General features: G+C 40.1%; 1 protein-coding gene across 2 annotated transcripts; it reads left to right on the top strand.

Annotated features, from left to right (window-relative positions):
- Positions 1-3,070: 3,070 nt before the first annotated feature.
- On the top strand, positions 3,071-23,730 carry Tlr8 (toll like receptor 8). Of its 2 annotated transcripts, XM_045140818.1 has the most exons (4): positions 5,297-5,379; positions 9,185-9,250; positions 12,982-13,036; positions 20,620-23,730. In XM_045140818.1, the coding sequence occupies exons 2-4, from the start codon at positions 9,210-9,212 to the stop codon at positions 23,728-23,730; spliced, it is 3,207 nt and encodes a 1,068-aa protein (XP_044996753.1). In that variant the 5' UTR covers positions 5,297-5,379; positions 9,185-9,209. The 2 variants fall into 2 exon arrangements, with proteins under 2 accessions (XP_044996754.1, XP_044996753.1); XM_045140819.1 differs by lacking the exons at positions 5,297-5,379; positions 9,185-9,250 and adding an exon at positions 3,071-3,148.
- The last annotated feature ends 459 nt before the right edge of the window (positions 23,731-24,189 follow it).

The following is a 24,189-nucleotide window of genomic DNA, read 5'->3' as shown; positions in this document are numbered from 1 at the left end:
TAAGACAGAAGATCCTTAGGCTTTTGAACGTGTGTGCGTGTGTGTGTGTGTGTGTGTGTGTGTGTGTGTGTGTGTGTGTACAGTGACCAGAGGAAAATCTCAGATGCTATTCCTTAGGCACCACCTACCATTTTTGAGACAGAGTCTCATTGGATTGTAACTTAGGAAGTAGCCTACACTGGCTGGCCAGTTAATCTTATGAATCTGCAAGTCTCTGTCTTCCTAGAGCTGAAATGGTAAGTGTGTACCACTATGCTGAGTGAGTTCTGGGGATTGAACTCAGGTTCTTATGCTAGCAAAGCAAGCTATTTGCCACCTGAGCCATCTCTGCAGACCCAAACATATTGTTCTTTCTGGAACTATGAAATATTTAAGCTGTTCTTATCTCTTTCCTGCCATAACTCTAGAATTTTCCATGTCTTCCATTAAATTATTTTACTGGAGAATGATAATGGTAACCAGCATCTAAGCATGGAGTTTTCTTATTGCTAGGTGTCACTCTTCCAGGTCATCTTGGTAGACAGAACTGTGAAATCACTATATGAATACTAACCTATATATGTGTGCAGGTATTTATATTTTGTATGTATCCATTAATATCTATATTAATCTCAACCTGAGTTCATACTGATGTCTTCAACTAGTCGCACACAGCTCATTCTAGCCTTCCCTACTGTATAACCTCTATTTTTCACCAAGTCCTGTCACATCTCAATTCTATAAAGACAGTGTCTCCCTCCCTACTATTTTTTGTTTGTATTAAGAACATACTTTGCATGGACACATCATGTGTTGGTACCATCTTTTCCCTCCTCCCTGCCCCCATTCCATTGGGGGCCCTCCTCAGTAGGGTTGAGGGTTATGCATTGTGGGAGCAGCAGTCAATTATTGTCCCTCCTTACTGTTAACCTATGGATAAGGAAAACCAGTGCTTAACACAAAACAAGCTGTACAACAAGTCCATATGGCTTCAGACAGCCATGAAGGATGGCTTTGATTTATCAACCATCCCACTGAGCCCTGTCCCTTCAGTCCCTGCTTCTGTCCACAGACTCCTGTGTCCCATCTCTGGGTCTGCTTTTCCATCTTCCAAGAAATTTTTAGTCCAGCCACTATAGCACTGCCCCCATACACATGATACTCTGGGATTTATAGAAAAACAGAGTAGCACTCTTGGGCCTCTCATACTATGGTGGTGAAGAAAATGCTAGATATTGCCTCTTTACACACTCCAGATGAGGTGTGAAGTAACCACTGTATATATTTAGAATTCTCAAAACTTAGGTGGGGTTTCTAAGCTTCCTCTGACCCTGAACTTCTCAGTGGCCCACCTCTTTTCTCAGATCCAGTATATTTTATGGTTGCATTTATCTCTCCAGCTCATCTGCTCAATGGCAGCTTGAATTTATTCTGTCCTACAGAATGGTAAAATACTAGTTTATGTGTGGCTCTCCTATACTTTCTACATTTTGAACTGGACCACAGCTTTTGAAACTCTTCATTTCTGTTTGATTCTGCTGGCCAGCCCCCACCTGCTTGCTCCCAGCAGTGATAGGCACACAGCCCACTTCATGATTTGGGAGGTCAGGACAAAGGGGTGCTCTTATGGGTAGACTTCTTGGAATGCTTGCCTACTTGAAAACCTCTATTATGTACATATGCCAATACTTCAATTTGCTTTGGTGGACCTAGAAGGGCAGGTATAACTGTCAGGAAATAGGCAGCATATCACTGGAGAGGGAAGCCAGAGGTTTTGGATGACACTCGTTCCTCTACCTCTTAAGCACTGGGATTATAGCCATCACTCTAAGTATTTTTCTTTCTGAATAGATGTTCCAAGGGAAACCGTGACACTGAGAGATGTCCAGATAAGGTCTTTTGTTCTTGTCATGAAAAAGATCATTGGTTATGATAAGAATGCCCAGGCTATTCCCTGTACTGTTTTGAATACTGGGAAATGCTCTCCAACCAGGTGCCATATTGCAGATTTCTCGGGGTCTATCCTTAGAAGTTACTCTGAAAATGGCCACCAAGGTCATTCTATGACTTCTGAAAGGCATTCCTTCATGTCAAGGCCTTCTATTGTTCATGTTTATATAACTGTCACCCTGTCTATCCTGTCATCAATATGTTTTCTTCTCCTTCAGTGGGGGAGGGTGATGCAAAATGAACATATTATATCTCACTCCCATGTTTCTGGCTGGAAGTCAACCTAGCTCCTAGTATAAAGGACCAGGTGGTACATATTTTAGCTCAACTGGAAATTTTCTGATATTATGTAGGCCCTTACAGTGGTATTTCTGGGCCAGATTTGGTTTCATAGTTGCTGATTGCTGACCCCTGCTCTTGGGTGAGCTTGCTAAAGTTCTGGCTCAGAGAGATTCAAGTCTAATTTTATCCAACCAAATCAAGAAGAGGAAAATATCTGGCACTATAAATGCTCATAAACTTTCACTCACTTATTCATTCAGTGAATATTTATTGGGCTTATAATGCATTGAGGTGCTTCACAAAGTACAAAGACCCAGTTTGATGAGTGACCCACACCCACCTATATACTGTCCTGTCTTGTAAATGTGTAGAGAGAAGTGGAAACTATACATTTTTGCATTATATAACCAAACATGGTTTACTTTGATGCAAATTTATGATAAGTTTTTGTTTTTAAAGACTACACTAAAAAAGTCTCACTAAAATGAAAGAATCTTTCTTTTTCTCTCCTTAACTCCCCCTTAATCCTGCTTACCAGAACTAACTGGTGTTAACATTTTGGTAATAAGACTCATTGCAGCCACCCTTCAGCTCTCACACACAAATAACCATATTCACAAACATATATCTCCTTACATGCATGTCGTGTTTGGAATCTATTAAAATCATTTTATAAATGACCTTTTCCCTGATTTTTGTTTTGAAATTTTAAACCACATTCAATAAATGGTTTAGCAACAGTTAGGAAGTCACGAGTTTCTTTCTTCCCATGTAAACTTCTGCAAACCCATACTAAGTTCCGCTCATGGTAAAACCATCTATTTCAGGAAGTTTGTCAGTGTCTTCTCTCCACACACCTCCTGTACAGAGGGGGCTCTTGGTACTGCTGCTACCAGTAGTAGAAAGAGAAATTAGAAAGAACCTCAGCCAGAAAGGGGTAAGCCATGCCTACTCTTGTACCAGGGCTCTCCAACCAAATGTGGTTTCCAACTCAGCAATGTGTGTTGGTGGCCACTAGCAAGGGCAAACAAAGTAAGAAATGGGAAAGTAAGTACAAGAAGGTGAAGGGTGATAACAGCACAAATGGTATGCAAGGAAGCTTGGTAGTTTTTATAACTTGTATGGGTGGGTGTTCATATAAAGCAATTAGAGAATAAATTTTGAAAATTCAAAAGCAGTAATAATCTTATCATTTTGAAGTGGAAAACAAGAACATTCCAAGATAGAAGTTGAACTGGTATATTACTTTCTGGCCGTACTTTTCTAGGCCAACAGGGTGGGAGGTGAAGGGGGAAGCAAAATATTTAGCCTTGCTATTTCTGTAGAGAAGGGCCAGTTCTTTTCCATCATAGACATATATCAGTCACTGTAACCCAGTTAAAACTCAGCCTAACTCGACTATTAAAATCTTCAATAGCAATGACACTTTTCCTGTTCAGTTTAAAGCAGCTTGTTACTACTTCTCTAACTATTGTTCTAACTTGTTTAGAAGAATCTGTTGTCTATTTTGATTATTATCAAAAAGTAACAGATTGAAAAACAAACTACAAATCTTTTTGAAGGATATAGTTTCTAGAAAATTCAATGAGGTTGAAGAGCAATTGAAAATGTCAAAATAATCTTATGCAAAATTACCATGTATATTTTATGCAATCATTTGGTGCTGATTAAAGGCCACTGTCATTTCTGATAATAACAAAATGTAGCTTTAAACTTTTGCCATGTTTTTTTTGTATATGTACATATGTGTGGTGTATGTTTGTATATGTGTGAATACATTTCTGTGGGTATGTGTACATGTGTATACATGCATGTGGAGACTAAAAGTAGACATCACTTGTCTTTTTCAATTGCTCTCAACCTTATTTTTGAGGCAGTATTTCATAGGAAACTTAAAGTTCACAGGGTCAGCTAGACTACTGTGGTGGTTTGATTCAGGAGTCCCCCATAAACTTTGGTGTTCTGAATGCTAAGTTCCCAGCTGATGGAAATTTGGGACTTAACGTCTCCCGGAGGGAGTTTATTGGGGGCGGGCTTATGGGTGTTATAGCAAGTATCCCCTTGCCAGTATTTGGCACACTTTCCTATTTCTATTGTCCACCTTATGTGGGCCAGGGATTCATGTCCACCCTGTGCTCATGCCATCATGGAGCTTCCCCCTCAAGCCTGTAAGCAAAAATAAACCCCCTTTTCCCCATAAGCTGCTCATGGTTTGGTGATTTTTACCAGCAGTGTGAACCTGACTGCAAGAACTATCTAGCAGGCAAGTCTCAGGGAACCTCTGCCTCTGCCTCCATGGTGCTGGAATTACAGACGAACAGTGCCACTCGCAGATTTTTTTCTTGAGAGCTGGGGATCCAGATTCACTTCCTCATGCTTGTATGACTGACACTTTACCCTCTGATCCATCTTCCCAGTCCCCAAAGTTAATTTTCTATACTCGGTTTTCATTATGGATCTTGAAAATTAGTTCATTCTGCACGAAAATTATGTGATGCTTTACAAAATGCACTACAGTGGCCCATATTGGGCCAAATAAGCCAATGACTCATATAAAATTACGATTGATGTTACCCAAGTTCAATGTGATAAGTTTCTATGATAGTCAACATGCTTTGTCATAAAAAGCATAAAGAATAATAATAGAATCAAGTTTGTAAAAATGCCTACCTTTGTCTCAATGGCAGATGGTAGTCAAGGAATATTCTTAAAGATAGAATCATGGGGTAAACTTTAGAGAGAACTGCTAAGCAGGTTGAACCCTAGATTTATGAAACCAGCAGTTCAGGGTGAATCCGGGCATTTGTAGCTCTTAAAATTCCCAGGTATATCCAACATGCAGCCACATTTAAGAATCACTGTGTCAGAGTGACACAGGGGGTGTATTGGTCGTTTCATTAATGAGCAAAACCTTTTCTGGACATGGGGGACATGATTCTTGAAAGTCTTGAATCTTGTTAATTGACCACCGTGGTTCCATACCAAAAACCAAAACAGAAGTCCCCCAGTCTACTTCTCTAACAAACTGAGGCCATGGGTAGAGGTGGGGATGCTTGATGGAGTTTATTCTTCTGCTTCAGTCGCTGCTTCTCCTTCTCCTTCCATCTAATAATTGAAACATGCGGAAGAGTTCTTGGGAGGCCTACACTCACAAAACATCATGGAACAGTAAGTCAGGACTCATGCTAATCTCTGAAACTTGCTTAGATAAACTCTCGAGGTCCATCTTTCTGTGTGTGTGCATGTTCAGGCATGTATAGGTTCAAGCACATGAGTGTACATGCACATGCGTACATGTATATGTGCAGAATGGAAGACAATCTCAGCTGTCATGCTGCATTTGAATGCTTAGACTGTGTTTCTGGATCATTAGCAAATACAAGCAATGCTGACTTTTCAAATGGTCACAGAGCTGCTATTTCATGCTTACCTCAAAACATGATGGCTTTTCTGCTATTCTATAGAATATCAGAGGATCTGGATGCTGTCTGTGGTAATCTGAGCAATACAGGAAGATAATGTAGAAAATCCGGCTTTTGGATTCTATAGGTTAGATATATGACCACGATGTTTCTGCTAGATTCTGGTCAGCTAGAATTTTGGATTCCAGCCCTCGTAACGTACTATCTTAGGTAGATTTAAGCTCTATTTCAGCTCTTTTACCTACCATGGAAGGGATGTTGGGTAAAGTAACTCCTCCAAGCATCAGGGTCCAAATCTTCCCAGATTATGACATAATCCATCCATCTCATTCTCTCTCTTTCTTTCTCTCTCTCTCTCTGATGCATGTGTACATGAAGGCCAGAGGACAGCCTTGATTGAGTGTCATTCCTCAGTTAGGCCATACACTTACTTTTGAGACAGGGCCTCTCATTGGCTTGGAACTCACCAATGAGAATACACTTGCTGGTCAGCAAACTCCAGGGAATCTTCCTGCCTCTATCTTCCCTACAGTAGGATTACAAGCACATTCCACCATTAATAGCATTTTTACATTGGTGCTCAGGATTGAACTCAGATACTCATGCTTGCAAGGCAAGCACTTTACTCACTGATCTATCTCTCCAGCCCCAGCACCATTGATTTTTATAAGGATGAATGAGCAGATACATGGTTTATACTCTTCCTAGTGTTTGTGCCATGGTAAAGCCTTCTACAATCTGAATGGTGTACTTTCCCCTTATCTTCATGTATGTGAAATTAAGATCTATCTCTTCATTGATAAGCACATTTAATGACTTTCAATTTTCTTTTGTTTCCCCACAATTTTACATTTGGAAAGTATACAATAAAGTAACCATTTTTGATTGCATATAATTTAACAAGATGATAAATTTTATCTGCATAAAAGTTTCTTAACTTACTGTCATAAAGGATCAGTGTTTAACTAAAAATAAGGTTAGCAAAAATTCAGTTCTTGTTGAATTCCACATGGTATTAAACAGCTAAGTAATTCAGTTAGAGGATTCATCATATATGAGTATCAATAAGTTTTTTTGAACACTGCAGAGTTAGGATGCATTAGAAAGATGATTCCCAGAGAGGGCTGCATCTGTTCTGAGGCAAATTCTTCCTTCTCAAAGAAAAATCCAAGCTGTTTTGTTTCTTGTGATCCTGGGGATGGAACCCAGGGCCTTTGATTTGTTTAGTAAACACTGTGCTCTTGAACTGCATCCCAAATCTATTATTGTGAAGTTCCAGAAAGATTTTATTAGAATTTTAGAGAGAAAAAAAAACACAATAGCCTGGCAAGCTATAAATTGTGGTAGCTGCTGTTATGAGGGAGATGGAAAAAAGGAAGAAAAAAACATGCCTTTTGAGTTAGGGTAAGCAATTGAGGTCTGCTGCCAACAGCTGTAAAAAGGGAAGTGTGGTTATCTAGAAAAAAAAAAGGCTGGAGAGATGGATTAGCAGTTAAGTTGCTTGCCTGAGAAGGCTAAGGGCTCATGTTTAACTCTCCAGGTCCCACATAAACCAAACACACAAGGTGATGCAAGTGCACAAATGCACACAAGATGACACATGCATCTGGAGTTTAACTCTAGTGGCTGAAGGCCCTGGTGTGCAGATTCTCCCACCCCCCCTCCTTCTTTCTTGCCCTCTCGTTATCCTTCTTTCTGATAAAAAAAAAAAAATTAAAGGTATTTTAAAAATACACAAACCAGTGAGAAAACCCAGCATGTCAGGTCAAGCATGCTTGGGCATTTGGCCAATACCCAAAGAGGAGATAGAAAGGAGAAAATGAAAATTTATACCTTTGAGTTAGACCTCAGAAAAATGGGCAAGACTAGCAGTAGAGATCAGGAGATCATTAAGCAATTGTCTCAAGGAAGGGACTCAAGAATTGTACATAACTTCATTAAGGAGATGATTATTTTTCTCATTCCTTTAGTATATCTTCGTGTGAATTAGCTTCCCTGAGGGGTGGTCTCCTGGACAGGTGATTGACAGGCCTAGTTGGATTAACTCTTAAAAGAGGGGACCATACTATGCAACATTCTCATCTTTGGGCAGATCAGGATGCCTCATCTTCTTGCAGATTCCATTCTTTTGAACAGAAAGAAGCAGTTTTCCCTCGCAGGGCCATAGCCAAGTCCTTATATGGTAAATGGAAGAAAATTGAAACAACACAAGGTCCAAATACTATTAGGATTGTTACCAAGATATAATATATTTCCAAACTGAGAATCTAGGATTCAACTTTTAATTATTCATGACTATCATCTCAAAGATAATATAACCTTCTTAGTATTGAGTTGGCCTTAAAAATGTTTTATATACCACTTCCCTAAATATAGACAAAATGCCATGATCATAATCCCCTCCTACAACCCTCCTTTTCATCATCTCCAACCTCCCCTTCACTGAATCCCTTCTTCTTTTGAACTAGTCTCTCTTCTATTTTGATGTCATCATTTTTAACTCATAGTATTTAGGTCTTGTGTAGGTAGTGTCAGTCACTAAGAGGTTTTGAAAATCAAGGCCACTTTATTCTGTAATACAGAATTGTAAGCACTCCTTCCCTTTCTTTTCTTTAGATCTTACATTCTTCCTGCCACCTGTTCCACAATGGCCCCCACGCCTTGGAGGGTGTGATAGAGATGTTTCACTTAATACTAAATACTACACTGGCACTTCTTCTCAGCACTATGTTGAGTTTTAAGTCACCCAAGTAGTCACTGCCATCTAAAAAGAGAAGCTTCTCTACCCAAATATGAGAGTAAATTAATATACAGGAATACATGTGTTTATAGGGCCATTTGGTGGACATAATATATGTATTTAGCCAGACAACAGTAGTTGTTACTCCTGTAGGGATTATGACCTCCTCAGCCATAGGCTTTTAATTGGGTTTTCAGTACCAGGTATAAATTCCCTCCCATGAAGCCTCAAGTCCAATCAGAGAGCAGTTGGTTTCTCCTGTAACAGATTTACCACCATTATATCAGTTGCTACATTTGGTCTGGCTGGCCAGCTGTAAAGCTTGCAGGGCCCACTGCTGGTTAAGACCTTTGATGACTTTTCTCCCCCAAAAGGCTGCACAGTTCTTTCCAGTGTCATGACAGCTAGTCAACAGGAAAGTGGTTTCCAGCTCAGCTCCAGCCTGATTTCTCAGTGACTTACAGCCCAAGCATGTGGAGTCTTCAACAATAGGGTCCTACCATCTAGCTGTAGTTGGTAACCAAAAGCCTTGGCAATAGCCTGTAATATTGTGGAGGCATCAGGGACATTCCTCGCCAACAATTCCCTGAAAGATATTCCACCCCAACACTGAAATTTTTCTAAATATCTTTGGCTTCTGGGCTCAACATGATCCATGAGGTTGCTATTTTTTTTATTTTTTTGAGGCAGGGTCGTACTGTGTATCCAGCCTCTAACTCAAGATCCTCTGACCTCTGAGTCCACCTAATCTCTCTCTCTCTTTTTGTTAACCTTCTATATGCCTTTCCTGTCCCTTAAACTTATCTTGAAGAAAAACTTGAAGAGGTTGAAGGAAGATGTCACCTTTGCAAAATGGATTCCTGACATATAGAAAGAGGTAGGAAAAATATAAAGGTGGGAGTGACAAAAAAGGTGCTCTCTGTCCCAGTTAGCCCACTTTCATGGTGGAATAGATGGGCTATTTCAGCCTTACCTGGGGTGTTGCTGCCTCAGTTCCCACCTTTGTACTCTCTTTCTGTGTATAACCTGCTGTACTTAAGGGTATGGAAGTGACCCTCTGCTCTCTATCCTCAGCCAAGGCACATGCTTTTACTATTATTAAAAAATTTCTTTATTTGTGTGTGTGTGAGACAGAGAAGAGAGACAGACAGAGAGAAACAGACAGAAAGATAGAGAGTGTGTGTATGGGCATACCAGGGCTTCTTGGCACTGCAAAAGGACTCTAGATAATATGCACCACTTTACAATTTGCTTTATGTGGATACTGGGTAATCGAACCCAGGCTGTCAGGCTTTCTAAGCAAGCACCTTTAACTGATGAGCCATCTCTTCAGTCTTTAATCACATGATTAATTTTTATACATGTACATAATGTATTCTGATCATAATCTCCCCTAGTTATCTATTTTTGTCTCCTCCCCCATTCCCTTTCACTGAACCACTTCTTCCAAATAGTCCTTTTTCTAATTTTATGCCTGTGTGTGTGTGTGTGTGTGTGTGTGTGTATGTGTCCCACTGATTTTAATTAGAGTTTCTTTCACGAGCATAGGTTTCATGAGCATTTGTAACTTACCTGTGGCTATACCACTGAAGAAAATTCTTTCTTTCTTCCTATAACAATTAATTGTCAATAACTCCTCAGGGAGGGTTGGAGAGTTCATGCTCTCATCTATTATCTATGATGGACGTTGATGGGTCCAATATTGTACAGGTCTTGTGCAGGTACTGACCACCACTGTGAGGTCATGAGTGAAACTGTCATCCATGTCCAGAAGAAAGCATAATATGACATTCCTCTACATCTTGCATTTTATTAAATATTTTTATTTATTTGTTTATTTATCTAAGAGAGAGAATGGGCATGCCATGGCCCCTAGTGAGTGCAAATGTTCTCCAGATGCATGAACCACCTTGTGCATCTGGCTTTACATGAGTACTGGGGAATCAAATGTGGGTCCTTTAGCTTTGCAAGCAAGTGTTTTAACCACTAAGCAATTTCTCCAGCCCACATCTTACATTTTTAACACCTCTCTTCCACAGTGTTCCCTGAGACTTGGAGGGTGTGACAGAGAGGTCTCATTTAGCTCTGAGTACTCTAAAGTCACTTATTCTCAGTGCTTTGGCAAGTTGTCAGCATTCCCAGTAGTCTGTAAATAGGAACTTCTCTAACCAAAGCTAATAGCAGCAGTAATATATAGGCATAGCCATAAATATTTAGGGAGAAATTTGATAGGCACAACATAACCATTTGGTCAAAAAACAAAAATAATTTCTTTCCTATGGCTTCTATAGCCACAGACTTTTTAATAGGTTTTCAGTGCTGAACTTCAATTCCCTACTATAGAGTAGACCTCAAATACAATCAGAAAGCAGTTGTGTACCCCTTAACAATCATGCCACTATTGCAACAGTTGGCACATCTTTCCTGGCTGGTTAGTTGTGTAGTATGCAGAATCAACTGCTGGTTAAGACTGCTAATGACTCTGTTCCCCCAGCAGACTGCATATCACTTTTGTGCACTGTGAAAGCTGGTTAGCAGGGAGGAAGCCTCAAACTCAGTTTTGGCTTAATTTCCATGTCTTCTGCAAAAGACACATGTGATTTCTTCAGAAACGGAGTTTCACCATCTTGTTGTTAAGACACTGAGCTGTTCTTCACATTGCACTGGTTTTCAAAAAGATGTGTTAAGTGTCTATTGGTGTTCAATTTAAGAAGGAAAGTTTGGATGAGGGCCTAATAGAGATGGAGTTCCTTGGGCTATTTAGCCCCTTCAAGAGAACTGGCAGGCTGCACACCACGAACCCAGCCAGTGTGCATATTATGTGCAGGGAAAGAAAACAGGCTGTGAAATTGCTTCTGGTGTGGAGACAGCTGAATTTAGAATAGAGAGGGGAAGTTAGGCAAATTTCTCCTTTTCCTTTTTTCACGATTCATAGGCTTTTTGTTGTTGTTGTTTAAAGAAATGCATTCTGGTTTTCTCCCAGTGTCCCAAGGCAACGCCATAGTCTCAGCCTTCCTGAAGGATTCTAGGAAGCTGCTCTGGGACATGTCCACACAGAAGGCTTTGGGTATAGGGTCAATTGTCCTGGCACTTGGTTCCCCTGACCAACTCTTATTTATCTACAATCAGTTTACTATATCATACAGTGCCACTAACCTGAGGGCTCAAGTAGCAGAGATGTATTTTTTTACATTGTTTGGGAAGCCAGAAATCAAAATGAAGGTAATATATAGGCAGGGGGGATCATTTGAGTAGGCTCTGAGGTCAAACTTAAGGAAGAGCAACAGATAGTATGAACCTCAGTAGTCAAAACATTCAATGCTAACATTGTTTCTGAAATGGCTAGGGGAGCGAGAGTCATTTTCTTTTCTTTACTTTCTTTTTATTTAAATTTAATTTTTATTTTATTTACTAAAGTCAGAGAGAGAGAGAGAGAGAGAGAGAGAGAGAGAGAGAGAGAGAGGGAGAATGGGTGCGCCAGGGCTTCCAGTCACTGCAAAATAACTCCAGACGCATGTGCAACTATGTGCATTTGGCTTACGTGGGACCTGGAGAATCAAACCTGGGTCCTTAGGCTTTGCAGGCCTGAGCCTTAACCACTAGACCATCTCTCCAGCCCTTCCTTTCTGTTTTTGTTTTGTTTTGGGGGTTTATGATGAAGGGTCTCATTCTAGCTCAGGCTGACCTGGCCATCACACTGTAGACCAGGCTTTCTTTGAATTCATTGTGACCTTCCTGCCTCTACCTTTTGAGTTTATAGGCATGAGCCACCATGCTTGGAATGGGGAGTTAGAGTCAATTTATTCAGTGATGTAGCTGCCCTGGCCAGAGGGGAGTTGAACAAGGACTCGAGGGGAAGTTAACCTGAGTGGGAAAAGGCAAACAGACACAAGGAGACCATGCTAGGTGTTTGTCAAGGACTTAGTGCATCACACCCCAAAAAAGGACATCACTGGGGGGCACTAATTGGTAATAAGAGATTCGGAAACAGGGGAAGAAGGATAAATGAAGGTAATGGTGGGAAAATGTGATCAAATTACATTTTATATGTATAAACTTGCCAATATTTAACGAATGAATTAATTTAAAAATGGGTCAACTATACATATAATCCTAGCACTTAGGCAGCTGAGGCAGGATAATCATATATTTGAGAGCAATCTGGGCTATATTGTGAGAACCTGTCATGAAAAAAAAAATAAGTTAACAACTTGACACGTCCCAGCCTTCAGCCAAGACAGCTATTGTAGTGCAGAGAATTAGCCTGAGGTGACGCAAATAAAGCAGTATTGCAAATGTAAGGCGAGTCCTGCTTTTATTTCAAATGCTAATTTTTTTGTTCATTATGGATTTTTGCTTTTAGGACCACCCCCATACTGTTTGAAGTAGCTCCCTAGCCTTACCTTGATCCTAGCAATGCTACTGGGCCAGTTTGTCCCCCTAAAGTGAACCCATCCAGCTCCACTCCAGGGTGCTGAAGTTGATGTTCCTTCATAAGTCAGCTAGATGCCAGAGTCCCCAGTGCCCAAGCAGGGATGAGAAAGGGTTCCAGTGTCCCATGTTCAGACCATCCTCTAACCCTGTAACCCCCTGTTCTTTTTCTGGCAGTTCACCTCAGCATCCACAGTGTGCCCGAGTCTCCTGGATTTCACCTTTCAAGAGAGTAAGTCTTGGGAAAGGGTGGGGTGCAGAGAGTCTAACTTTTCTTAGAGATTCAGACAACCACTGTCCAGTCACAGCTGGAATGCCCCTCTAAGGAACCTGCATCTCTAGCTCCTGCACTTTGTCAGAGTTCTAGGCACCAACTGATTTCTCTCTCTCTCTCTCTCTCTCTCTCTCTCTCTCTCTCTCTCTCTCTCTCTCTCTCTCCCTCCCTCCCTCCCTCTCTCTCTCATTCTCTCTCTCTTTCTCTTCCCCCTCTCTCCTTCCCCCCGTTCCTCTTGGAAGCATTTTTTTTCCTCGAACTAAGGTCATATTATGTACTCTAGGCTGGCTTGGAATTTGTAATCCTCCTGACTCTGCCTACCGAGTACTGAGATTACAGGCATGTGCCACCATGCCCAACTTTGCTGTTCTGTCTTCTTACACCTTCTTGGGCTTTGTGTGGTTTTATTCCTTCACAGTGGATTTCAAGGGAGCATGCAGCTGTCATGTTCAGTTCTCTCATTCATTTTCTTATATTTACATTATTGCGATTTTCTTTGAAAAGTTGCCATTTTTCTATTTTATTGGCATAGTTGCCATTTCAGGTGGCTTTTATTTAATATTATGCCATAGTGAAAATGAGTCTGCGGTAGAGTGATGGAACATTTGCCCAGCATATATAGACCCTGGGTCTTATTCTTAGCACTGAAGGAGAAAAAGGAGAGGAGGTTAGGAGGTCAGGAGAGGATGAGGAAAAGAATGGGCTAAAATTCTCTTGGCATCCTTCTCACTTCATTATTTCATCTGGGATCAGATTCTCCATACTATCCTGAAAAAAAATCAACTGAGGGGATGTAGCTTTTGCTGGAACTCTCTCTCTCTCTCTCTCTCTCTCTCTCTCTCTCTCTCTCTCTGTCTGTCTCCCTCTCTCACTCAAATGGACAAAGTATTCTCTACCAGTTGACATTACATGGCACTCCTATAGACTTCAGCTAAGTGCTCTGAGAAATGAGTGATACTAACCCTCTGAGACTGCATGAGGTCCTTAATGGAGGGTAGAGGCATGAACAATCAACCCTTTCTCCTCAGCTCCTTTACTAGCTACTTGACCTCCATTCACCTCCTTTTCCCACTCATGGGCTTTTCAAATTTAGGCTCTTTGGAATTTGCTGACTCCTGCTCTCACCTCTTTGCTTTTGGGGGAAGCTGACATTAGGAACTTCAAGCTCTTCACTCAGAAATCTCTGAAATGTTCTGTTCATTTCCATGATGCATAATCTACACTAGGGTTACTTTAAATTCTCTTGGAGTCCATTTTCAGACTGAAGGAACTTTGAGACACCCTCAATGGACTTTTCTTGGTGTCTAATGACCCCCAGAGGATTTTATTCTTAATTGCTCTGCTTTGTATGAAATGAACAATTGTATTTTAAATTAGATATGACCATCTTACTTCGAGTATAGTGGAGCCACATGAGATGGCACCTGATCTCTGAACTCCCCAGGGACATCTCACCCACCAATAATGCTTTTATTAGCTTGCAAAGGAAAGCATACAGAATCTTTCCTCACTGAACAGAAAGTTCCCACAAACTTCCTTAGGAGCATTTTTAATGGATATTTTTTTAGTTAAAAGTTATCATAGGAAAGTTCCTGACACTTCCTCAGTGAAACTCATCAAGGCTCATATAAACTGGGAAAGGTATGTTGATGGTATGGACTCTTGATGCTGAAATGATACTTTATACCCTGGGTCTAACTTCCCCAAACTTTATCTATAGTTTAATGGTGACAAAAACATCACACAAGTCCAACTGAGGAACATAGTACAAAATTACTCTCCTTTTCATCTTTATTTTCTCCATGGTACCTTTCCTCATCTATTTATGTATCTTTTGCATGAAATTGGCCAGTATTTACATCTGTTTTGTTCAGTTTTGCACCTCTGGTTTGAGAGCAGTACCAGAAATACAATATATGTTTAATAAATATTAGTTGAATGGATGAATATAGAATTGTCTTCCACTTGTTCAATGCTACACAATTGTCTATCATAGGACTGTAATCATACTTTTCCTCATACATGTTTAGATTATTTTCAGTCATCTGCTATTGCTAAGAGCCTTGCATTGGACATCGTCCTATGTAGTCATCAATGTGTATAGAGCATGTTTTGAAGATCTACTTCTAGAACTGAAATTATGAATCTATGTATGATTCCAGTTTTGACAGGTATTCCAAGAGCTTTTCATCTTAGAGGTAATACTAATTTAGACTCCCAGCAGCAAACCATGAGTACCTGTTTCCCAGTATCTTCAAACACACAATAGATTCACTTTAAAAATAATATCAGACAGCTGGAGAGATGGCTTAGGGTTTAAGCGCTTGCCTGTGAAGCCTTAGGACCCTGGTTCAAGGCTCAGTTCCCCTGTACCTACGTTAGCCAGATGCACAAGGGGGTGCACACATATGGAGTTCGCTTGCAGTGGCTGGAGGCCCTGGCATGCCCATTCTCTCTTCTCTCTCTCTATCGGCCTCATTTGCTCTGTCTGTTGCTCTAAAGTAAATAAATAAAAATGAACAAAAAAATTTAAAAATGATATCACAGTATATGTTTCTAAGTGAGATGGAGTAACTTTTTCTATGATTAAAAGCTATTCAAGTTTCCTTTTATGGGAACTTTGTAAACATATTTAGCCCATTTTTTCTACTGGGTTGTGTTCATAATATATATTAAGTATATATTAAATATTTAATACATATGGATATATGAAACAGACTAGAAAGTCTGAAAGTACATACAGATACCCCTCAGAATTTCATGCATATATAAGGAGCATATCAGATTATTCAGTAAATGATTTTGATCCAACTAGGTCTCCATTTAGAAAATATAATGTGGGTATACATTTCATATTTTATGCCTAAACAATTCCAGCACATGAGATATTTCAATGAGAAAACAAAATCATTACTAGAAAAAATGATGGGAAAATTGTTGTTTATAGAAACAAAGTGTGAAAGTCCTCCCTAGCCTCCCAAATAAGTCAAATCCCTTTCTCTTTATGCCCTTATAGTATCATGTAATTTTTAGCATGTGGGTGTGGTATGCATGTGTCTTCATATGTGTATGGGTGCATATATGTGCTTATGGATGTGGAAGTCAAAGGTCAAGGTAAAATGATTTCCTCAATTTCCCTCCACCTTATTTTCTTGAGGAAAGGTCTCTCACTGAATCTGGAGCTCATTAATTCAGCTACATTAGCTACTCAGAAATCTCCAGGGATCCTGTATCTGTCTCCTCAGCACTGGGATTATAGGCCTGTATAACCTTATCTGTCTTTAATGTGGGTATTGGGCCTCCAGACTCAGGTTCACATGTTTGCATGGCAAGCACATTACTAACTGAGCTATCTCTCCAGCCCGTCACATACTTCTTTTTTATCATAGGTAAAATCTTGTCATGTAGTAATTATTTTGAATTTATATCCATTTAATTATAAAAAAATGAAATTGTCAGTCAATTTTATTTCCTTTAAGTTCTTTCACAACTGACTAGCTGTTAGCAGAGATCCATTCTCAGCTTCTAAATGTTGCCTACATTGACTGCCGTGGTACATCCTTCCAACATAATGCTTCCAGTGTTTTTTTCATGTTTCAAATCTTTCTTACTTTTCCTTCTGCCATGAGCCAGAGAAAACCTTCTTCTTTTAAAGGGTTCCATGATTACATCAAAATCATTTAAATCCTTTCTCAGTTTTCATATAATATAACATCATCACAGGAGTCATACCAGGGGGCAAAATTCATAGGGTCACTTGAAAATTGTGCTTGCCACACCAAACAAAGCAGAGCCTTTAAGTACCAGTTAAACATTAAGCAGAAACAACTCAATACTGTTGTATTTGAAAGCAACTATAAGCATTTAAAAATGTTTAACAGTGTTACTCCATTTTTTTCTATCTCATAAGGAGCAGATATTATCATGGCCATGACAATGGGCTGTAATTGTTGGTTCTTGAAATAGTCAACACCTGTTAGGCCTAGAGACTTAGCTCAGTCTAGCATTCATGAAACCCTGGGTTCAATGCAAGCACCATATAAACCTAACATGATGGTATGGCCCTGTAATCCCAGAACTCAAGAGTCAGAAACAGTTTAAGGTCATTTTTGGCTATTATATTAATTACTTATTCTTGCTTGGTTATAATACCTGACAAAAATCATTTGAAGGGAGAAAAAAAATATTTAAGCTTACAGCTCCAGGTTCCAGTCCATCATGGTTCCAAAGGCATGGTGGCAGGAGTTTGAAGTTGAGCTGGCCACATTCAGCCCACAGTGAGGAAGCAGAGAGTAATGCATGCTAAGCTACCTCTCTGCTTTTTATACAGTTCAGATCCGGAGCCACTGGAGTGGTACCACCCACTGTTAAGGTAGATCTTCCCTCCTCACCTAATCTAATGAAGATTATCCCTGAAGGGCATACCTAGGGGCTAACCTCATTTACCTAATCTATCCCAGGTGATTCTAGTTGACAATCAATATTAAATATCACAGCTCTATAGAGAATTGGAAGCCAGCCTGGGATAGAGATCTCCAAAATGTCTGTATGTATGGTTTGGAGAGATAGCTCAGCCGTTAAAGCTCTTGCCTGCAAAGCCTAAGGACCCATGTTCGACTCTCCAGATCCCACTTTAGCCAAGAAGTACAGAGGTGAGGTAAGCACATGGTTTCACAAGCATCTGGAGTTCGATTGCAATGGCTGAGGTCCTGGTGTGCCAATTGTATATGTCTCTCTCTCTAAAAATAAAATTAAAATATTTTAAAACATTAAAAATGTTTAAAATGCTTTTGTAACATTTGAAGGAATTTGTTCACCAGATGTAAATTATAGGAGAAATTAAAAAGACGGCACTTTTGTAATTAAACTCACAATAAAGTTAGGCTTTTAGTGAAAAATTTAATTTAGTAAAGTTAGTCTCCATAATCAGTGAAATAAGATTTTGAGAATTCTCTTTATTGCCCTTGACCAAACCAGTCACATGAATTCCTTGATTGCATTGTAAAAATTAACTGATGGGGCTGGAGAGATGGTTTAGTGGTTAAGTGCTTGCCTGTGAAGCCTAAGGACCCTGGTTCGAGACTTGATTCCTCGGGACCCATGTTAGCCAGATGCACAAGGGGGTGCATGCATCTGGAGTTCATTTGCAGTGGCTGGAAGCCCTGGAATACCCATTCTCTCTCTCTCTCTGTCACTCTCAAATAAACAAATAAAAATGAACAAATTTTTTTTTTTAAAGTTAACTGATGACTGGAAGCACCATTATTAGAGTAGCAAAATGCTGTTATTGCAGAATGCAGGAAATAGTGAGCTTATGTATTAACAAAATAATAATTTAGCTCTCTACAGATTCAGAAATAGTCACAGGAAGTGAGGTGCTCTACTATGTAGTATAGAGTGCCCAAAGTATAGGAGCATGCCTTCCTTAGGTAAGTTTCAAAATTTGAGCCAGAAACAGTTTGAGCCCCAAAAGTTATTAATGCCAGTGTTTATATGAGTGGTTGTTCACAGACAATGTTTTGTGTGCTTGTTACGTGTGTGTTCATGTGTGTGCATGCAAACATTCACATAACTAGAGAACAACTCTCAGGTGCTCGTTCTTGCCTTTCACTTCACTTGAGGAAGGGTTTCTTGTGGATCCCTGGGTCCGCAGGGCTGGCCGCAGTTCCCCTGAAGGAGCCCAGGCAACCATGGTGAGCGAAAGAATCACTTTCAAGAGACAGTCTCTGTGAACAGCTTGATTTAATCAATAGGGACATGGGTTTATAAGCAGATGAGGGTCCTAACGGGTTTGGGTGTACAAGGTTTGCTTGCTAATGCCTAATTAGCATATTGGGACATATATTCCAGCACATAAGCAATAATAGGGAGATGGGCTGTGCAAAGGTGCTGGCTGATACCATATAAGGAGTTTCCTAGGCAACTGGCCAGAGGTCAAGTGTGCTGGGCTTGGAGAGAAAATGGCCTCCTGTAGCCTAGGGGTCCTTAGCTTTGCCTGGCAGCTCAGGCCTGTCTACTGAAGGCACCAGCCTGTGCCTGATAGTCTCTCACTGTTCCAGGCTCCATTGTTAAGGCTAGTTGGCCTACAAGCTTCCAGTGGATGTGGCTTGTCTCCACCTCATTTCTCACCCATTGGCATGTTGGGATTACAGGCTTTGACTATAGCCTTCAGCTTTACATTGGTGAGGGAATCTGAACTGAGGAGCTAACATTTGGTCAGCAACTACTTTATCAACTGAGCCATTTCCTCAGCCTACGATTTTTTTTTTTTTAAATCTTGGTGTGTATGTGTGTGTGTGTGTGTCTATGTATGGAGGTCTGAGGACAACCTTGTGTTTTGGTCTTTGCCACCTTATTTGAGGTGCTGCATATACCAGGCTAACTGGCCCATGTGCTTCTGGGGATTCTCCTGTCTTTGCTCTCATCTCATACTGGCATTACATATACATGATACCACATTCAGCTTCTCACGAGGCCCTGCAATGCAAATTCACATGCTTGCACAGCAAATGCTTTACCCAGTGGGCCATATCTTTAGCCCCACAATGATTTGAATGCTATCTGCATTTGAGCCACTCTTCTGGCATACAGATTTCAAAAGGAGATTGGGTAATAGGATGTCCCTGTGATGAAAAGCATATCTCAGAATCAGAGTGGCTTAACCCCAACATGAGTTCCATCATTGTAAAAGTGAGCTAACTCTCAGAATTTTCTTATTCATCTGCAAAATATGGATAATAATTATGTCCCTGTGAGCCTTAATGTAGGTAAGGAAATATTTATGAAACACTTAACATAGTATCTGACGCATTTTGTCATTATTATCCACTCTCTAGTCATGTAAGAGAGCTTGCAACACCATAGAGATGCAGACAAAAAATGTGGGAAATACCAGCTTCAAATATGATTGTATCGAAAGGGAGAAATGACTTTGTCTTGAATGCCTCCAATGATAACCATGATGAATTCAGAATTTGATCTGTATTTGGGGACTAACCAAGTTTCATCAATAGTTATGCTAAAAATGAACTACAGAACCAGTATGACCCATAGCTACAGGTCCTCTCAATGGACTCAATATAGCAGTGGGGCTTCTGTAAAAAGTTATATTCTCAGACAGTTTCATGTTCAACTTCTTCAAGCTTCTCTCCAACTAAGAAAGTGAAAAAGTACAAATGTTCTGAACCTAATGTGATGCCATTTATTTTTAAGTTTATATTTAGTTATTTTCAAGGAGAGAGAAAGAGAATGAGTGCACCAGAGCCTATTGCCACTGCAAACATATTCCAGATGCATGAGCCTCTTTGCACATCTGGCTTTATGTAGGAACTGGGGAATCAAACCCAGCTGTCAGGCTTTACAAACACGTGCCTCTAACATCTAAGCCATCTCTCTAGCCTTGTTGCAATTTATTTAGCTCCTAAAGAAGTTCACATTTCAGAGCTCACACAAGTATGGTGAAGATCTGTTAATTTCTCCCACAAAACACCCAGCAAATATTGTGACTCTAATATTGTGCTTCCACTTCTGATTTTCCTTAGGAAAATATGTCCCTTCAGCCATCAGTTCTGACCTTCCTTTTGCTGCTCACCTCTGGTTCCTGTGAAGTTTTCCGTGAATCAAATTATTCTAGAAGCTATCCTTGTGATGAAAAAAGGCAGAATGGCTCAGTTATTGCAGAATGCAACAATCGTCGGCTTCAAGAAGTCCCCCACACAGTAAGCAGCTACGTCACAGACCTAGACCTGTCTGATAATTTCATCACACATATCACAAGTGAGTCATTTCAAGAGCTGCAAAATCTCACTAAAATAAATCTAAACAGCAATGCAAACCAACAGAATGAAAATCCCAGTAAGAATACAAATGGTATGAATATTACTGATGGGGCATTTCTCAACCTAAGAAATCTAAGGGAGTTACTGCTTGAAGACAATCAGTTGTACAGTATACCTGCTGGATTGCCAGACTCTTTGAGAGAACTTAGTCTCACTCTAAACAATATAGTTTGGGTAACTAAAAACCACACCTTGGGACTTATGAACTTGGAAGGCCTTGACCTAGGCTGGAACTGCTATTTTGCCTGTAGTAAAACCCTTGACTTGGAAGATGGGGCATTTGAAAACCTTACCAACTTGAAGGTATTATCACTGTCTTTCAACACTCTTCTCAAAGTGCCACCCAAACTACCAAGCTCCCTGACAAAGCTTTTTCTAAGCAATGCTAAGATCAAAACTATCGCACAGGGAGACTTCAAGGGACTGAGCAATCTAATGGTACTAGATTTAAGTGGCAACTGTCCCAGGTGTTTCAATGCACCCTTTCCTTGCACTCCCTGTGAAAGAGATGCTTCAATTGAAATACATCCTCAAGCTTTTCAGGATCTGAAGCAGCTTCAGTACCTAAACCTCTCTAGCACTTCTCTTCAGAAGGTGTGTCCTACATGGTTTGACAATATGCCTCATCTGAAGGAGCTTCATCTTGAATTCAACTATTTAGTGCATGAAATTGCCTCTGGGGCATTTTTAACAAAACTATCCAACTTGGAAATCCTTGATTTATCTTTTAACTATATAAAGACACAATATTTGCAATATATTACTATTTCCAAAAACTTCTCTATGCTTCGGTCTCTCAAAGCTTTACATTTACGAGGATATGTGTTCCAAGAACTGAAACAAGAACATTTTGAGCCTTTGATGGGTCTTCCCAACTTAAGGACTATCAACCTGGGTATTAACTTCATTAAGCAAATTGATTTTCTCCTCTTCCAAAAGTTTTCCAACTTGTCAGTTATTTACTTGTCAGAAAACAGAATATCACCCCTGGTAAATGGTATCAAAGAGAATTATATAAATGGCTCCTCTTTGCAACATCATGTCCTTAAACCACGCTCCACAGGTACCACGTTTGACCCACACTCAAATTTTTATCATAGCACCAGACCTCTAATAAAGTCACAGTGCACTGCTTATGGCAAAGCCTTGGATTTAAGTTTAAATAGCATTTTCTTTATTGGAAAGAAGCAATTTGAAGGTTTTCAGGACATTGCCTGCTTAAATCTGTCATTCAATGGCAATGGTCAAGTGTTACATGGAACGGAATTTTTGGCTGTGCCTCAGGTCAAATATTTGGATTTGACCAACAACAGACTAGACTTTGATGATAACAATGCTTTAAATGAGTTGTACAACTTGGAAGTTCTAGATCTCAGCCACAATGCTCACTATTTCAGCATAGCAGGTGTGACACATCGCCTAGGATTTATTCAGAATTTAACACATCTCAAGGTTTTAAACCTGAGCTACAATAGCATCTATACTTTAACAGAGGAGAATGAACTGAAAAGCATATCCCTGAAAGAATTAGTTTTCCGTGGAAATCGCCTTGACCTTCTGTGGAATGCAGATGATACTAGATATTGGCCTATTTTTAAATGTCTTAGGAATCTGACACGTCTGGACTTATCTTACAACAAACTTCAACAAATCCCAAATGAAGCATTCCTGAACTTGCCCCAGAGTCTCACAGAATTATATATAAATGACAATATATTACATTTCTTTAATTGGTCATCACTCCAGCATCTCCCTTATCTCCAGTTGCTTGACTTACGTGGAAACAAGCTCCATTATTTAACGAATCATCTATCTCAATTTACATCTCTGCAGACCCTGCTGCTAAGCCGAAACAAGATTTCCCACCTGCCCTCTGGCTTTCTCTCTGACACCAGCCATCTAGTGTACCTTGACTTGAGTTTCAATATGATAAAAATGATCAATAAATCCTCACTACAAACAAGGACCACCACACACTTAGCTACTTTGGTTCTAGGTGGGAACCCTTTTGACTGTACCTGTGACATTGGAGATTTTAGAGCATGGATAGATGAAAATGTGAACATCACAATTCCTAGATTGGTAGATGTCATTTGTTCTAGTCCTGGTGACCAAAGGGGGAAGAGTATCATGAGCCTAGAGCTCACAACTTGTGTTTCAGACACCATTGCAGCAATCCTATTTTCCTTTACATTTTTTAGCACCACCATGGTTATGTTGTCAGCTCTAGCTCACCATTTGTTTTACTGGGATGTTTGGTTTATCTATCACATGTGTTTAGCTAAGGTAAGAGGATACATGTCTTATTCCACATCCCAGACGTTCTACGATGCTTACATTTCCTATGACACCAAAGATATTTCTGTTACTGACTGGGTAATAAACGAGCTACGTTACCACCTTGAAGAGAGTGAAGACCAAAATGTTCTCCTTTGCTTAGAGGAGAGAGATTGGGACCCAGGATTAGCCATCATTGATAACCTCATGCAAAGCATCAATCAGAGCAAGAAAACAATATTTGTTTTAACCAAAAAATATGCAAAAAGCTGGAACTTTAAGACAGCGTTCTACTTGGCCTTACAAAGACTAATGGATGAGAACATGGACGTGATTATCTTTATCCTGCTGGAGCCTGTGTTGCAGCACTCACAGTACCTGAGGCTACGGAGGAGGATCTGTAAGAGCTCCATCCTCCAGTGGCCCGACAACCCCAAGGCAGAAGGCTTGTTTTGGCAAAGTCTGAAGAACGTGGTCTTAACTGAAAATGATTCCCAGAGTAGTAATTTCTATGTTGATTCCATTAGGCAATACTAATGCTAGGAAGGTATGCTTGAACACCATAATAAAAATACAAAGCAAAAACCCTTCTCACTTAGTGATCTATTGTTATGTACCAAATAACTTCAATATTCAGTGGCTTCACATGGCCCATGGTGGAAATATCACAATCATTGGGGATCAAGAGTTCAGGTGCAACTTAACTGGGTCCTCTATGACAAAGTCATCCACAGACTCACCTCAGGGTTCAAATCTATGCCCAAACATGCTTTCCTGACATTTTGATCCACTTCCAAGTGCACACTCATGTGGTCATCCTCAGCTAATCCTCCTGGGTTTTAGCCAAATGCTGAATTCAGCTCCCTACTATGGACCTCTCTCAAAAGGCAGCTCACTTCATCAATGCCAGCAAGACCAAGAAGAAGGTATCAGGGCTAAACCATAGTGGGTTTTTTGTGATCTAATCAGAATAATATCCCATCAATGTGACAGTAT

This window comes from Jaculus jaculus, chromosome X, assembly GCF_020740685.1.
Source record: "Jaculus jaculus isolate mJacJac1 chromosome X, mJacJac1.mat.Y.cur, whole genome shotgun sequence".
NCBI classification, from domain to species: Eukaryota; Metazoa; Chordata; class Mammalia; order Rodentia; family Dipodidae; genus Jaculus; species Jaculus jaculus.
The sequence above is the reverse complement of the archived record's forward strand: the minus strand, read 5'-3'. Positions and strand labels throughout refer to the sequence as shown.

Bases quoted from the DNA above. Each gene is read 5' to 3' on its own strand.
- Tlr8 (XM_045140818.1), top strand. From the start codon at position 9,210: ATGTCACCTTTGCAAAATGGATTCCTGACATATAGAAAGAG. The intron at 9,251-12,981 runs GTAGGAAAAATA...TTTTTCTGGCAG, and splicing joins TTCCTGACATATAGAAAGAG to TTCACCTCAGCATCCACAGT. The intron at 13,037-20,619 runs GTAAGTCTTGGG...GATTTTCCTTAG, and splicing joins GGATTTCACCTTTCAAGAGA to GAAAATATGTCCCTTCAGCC.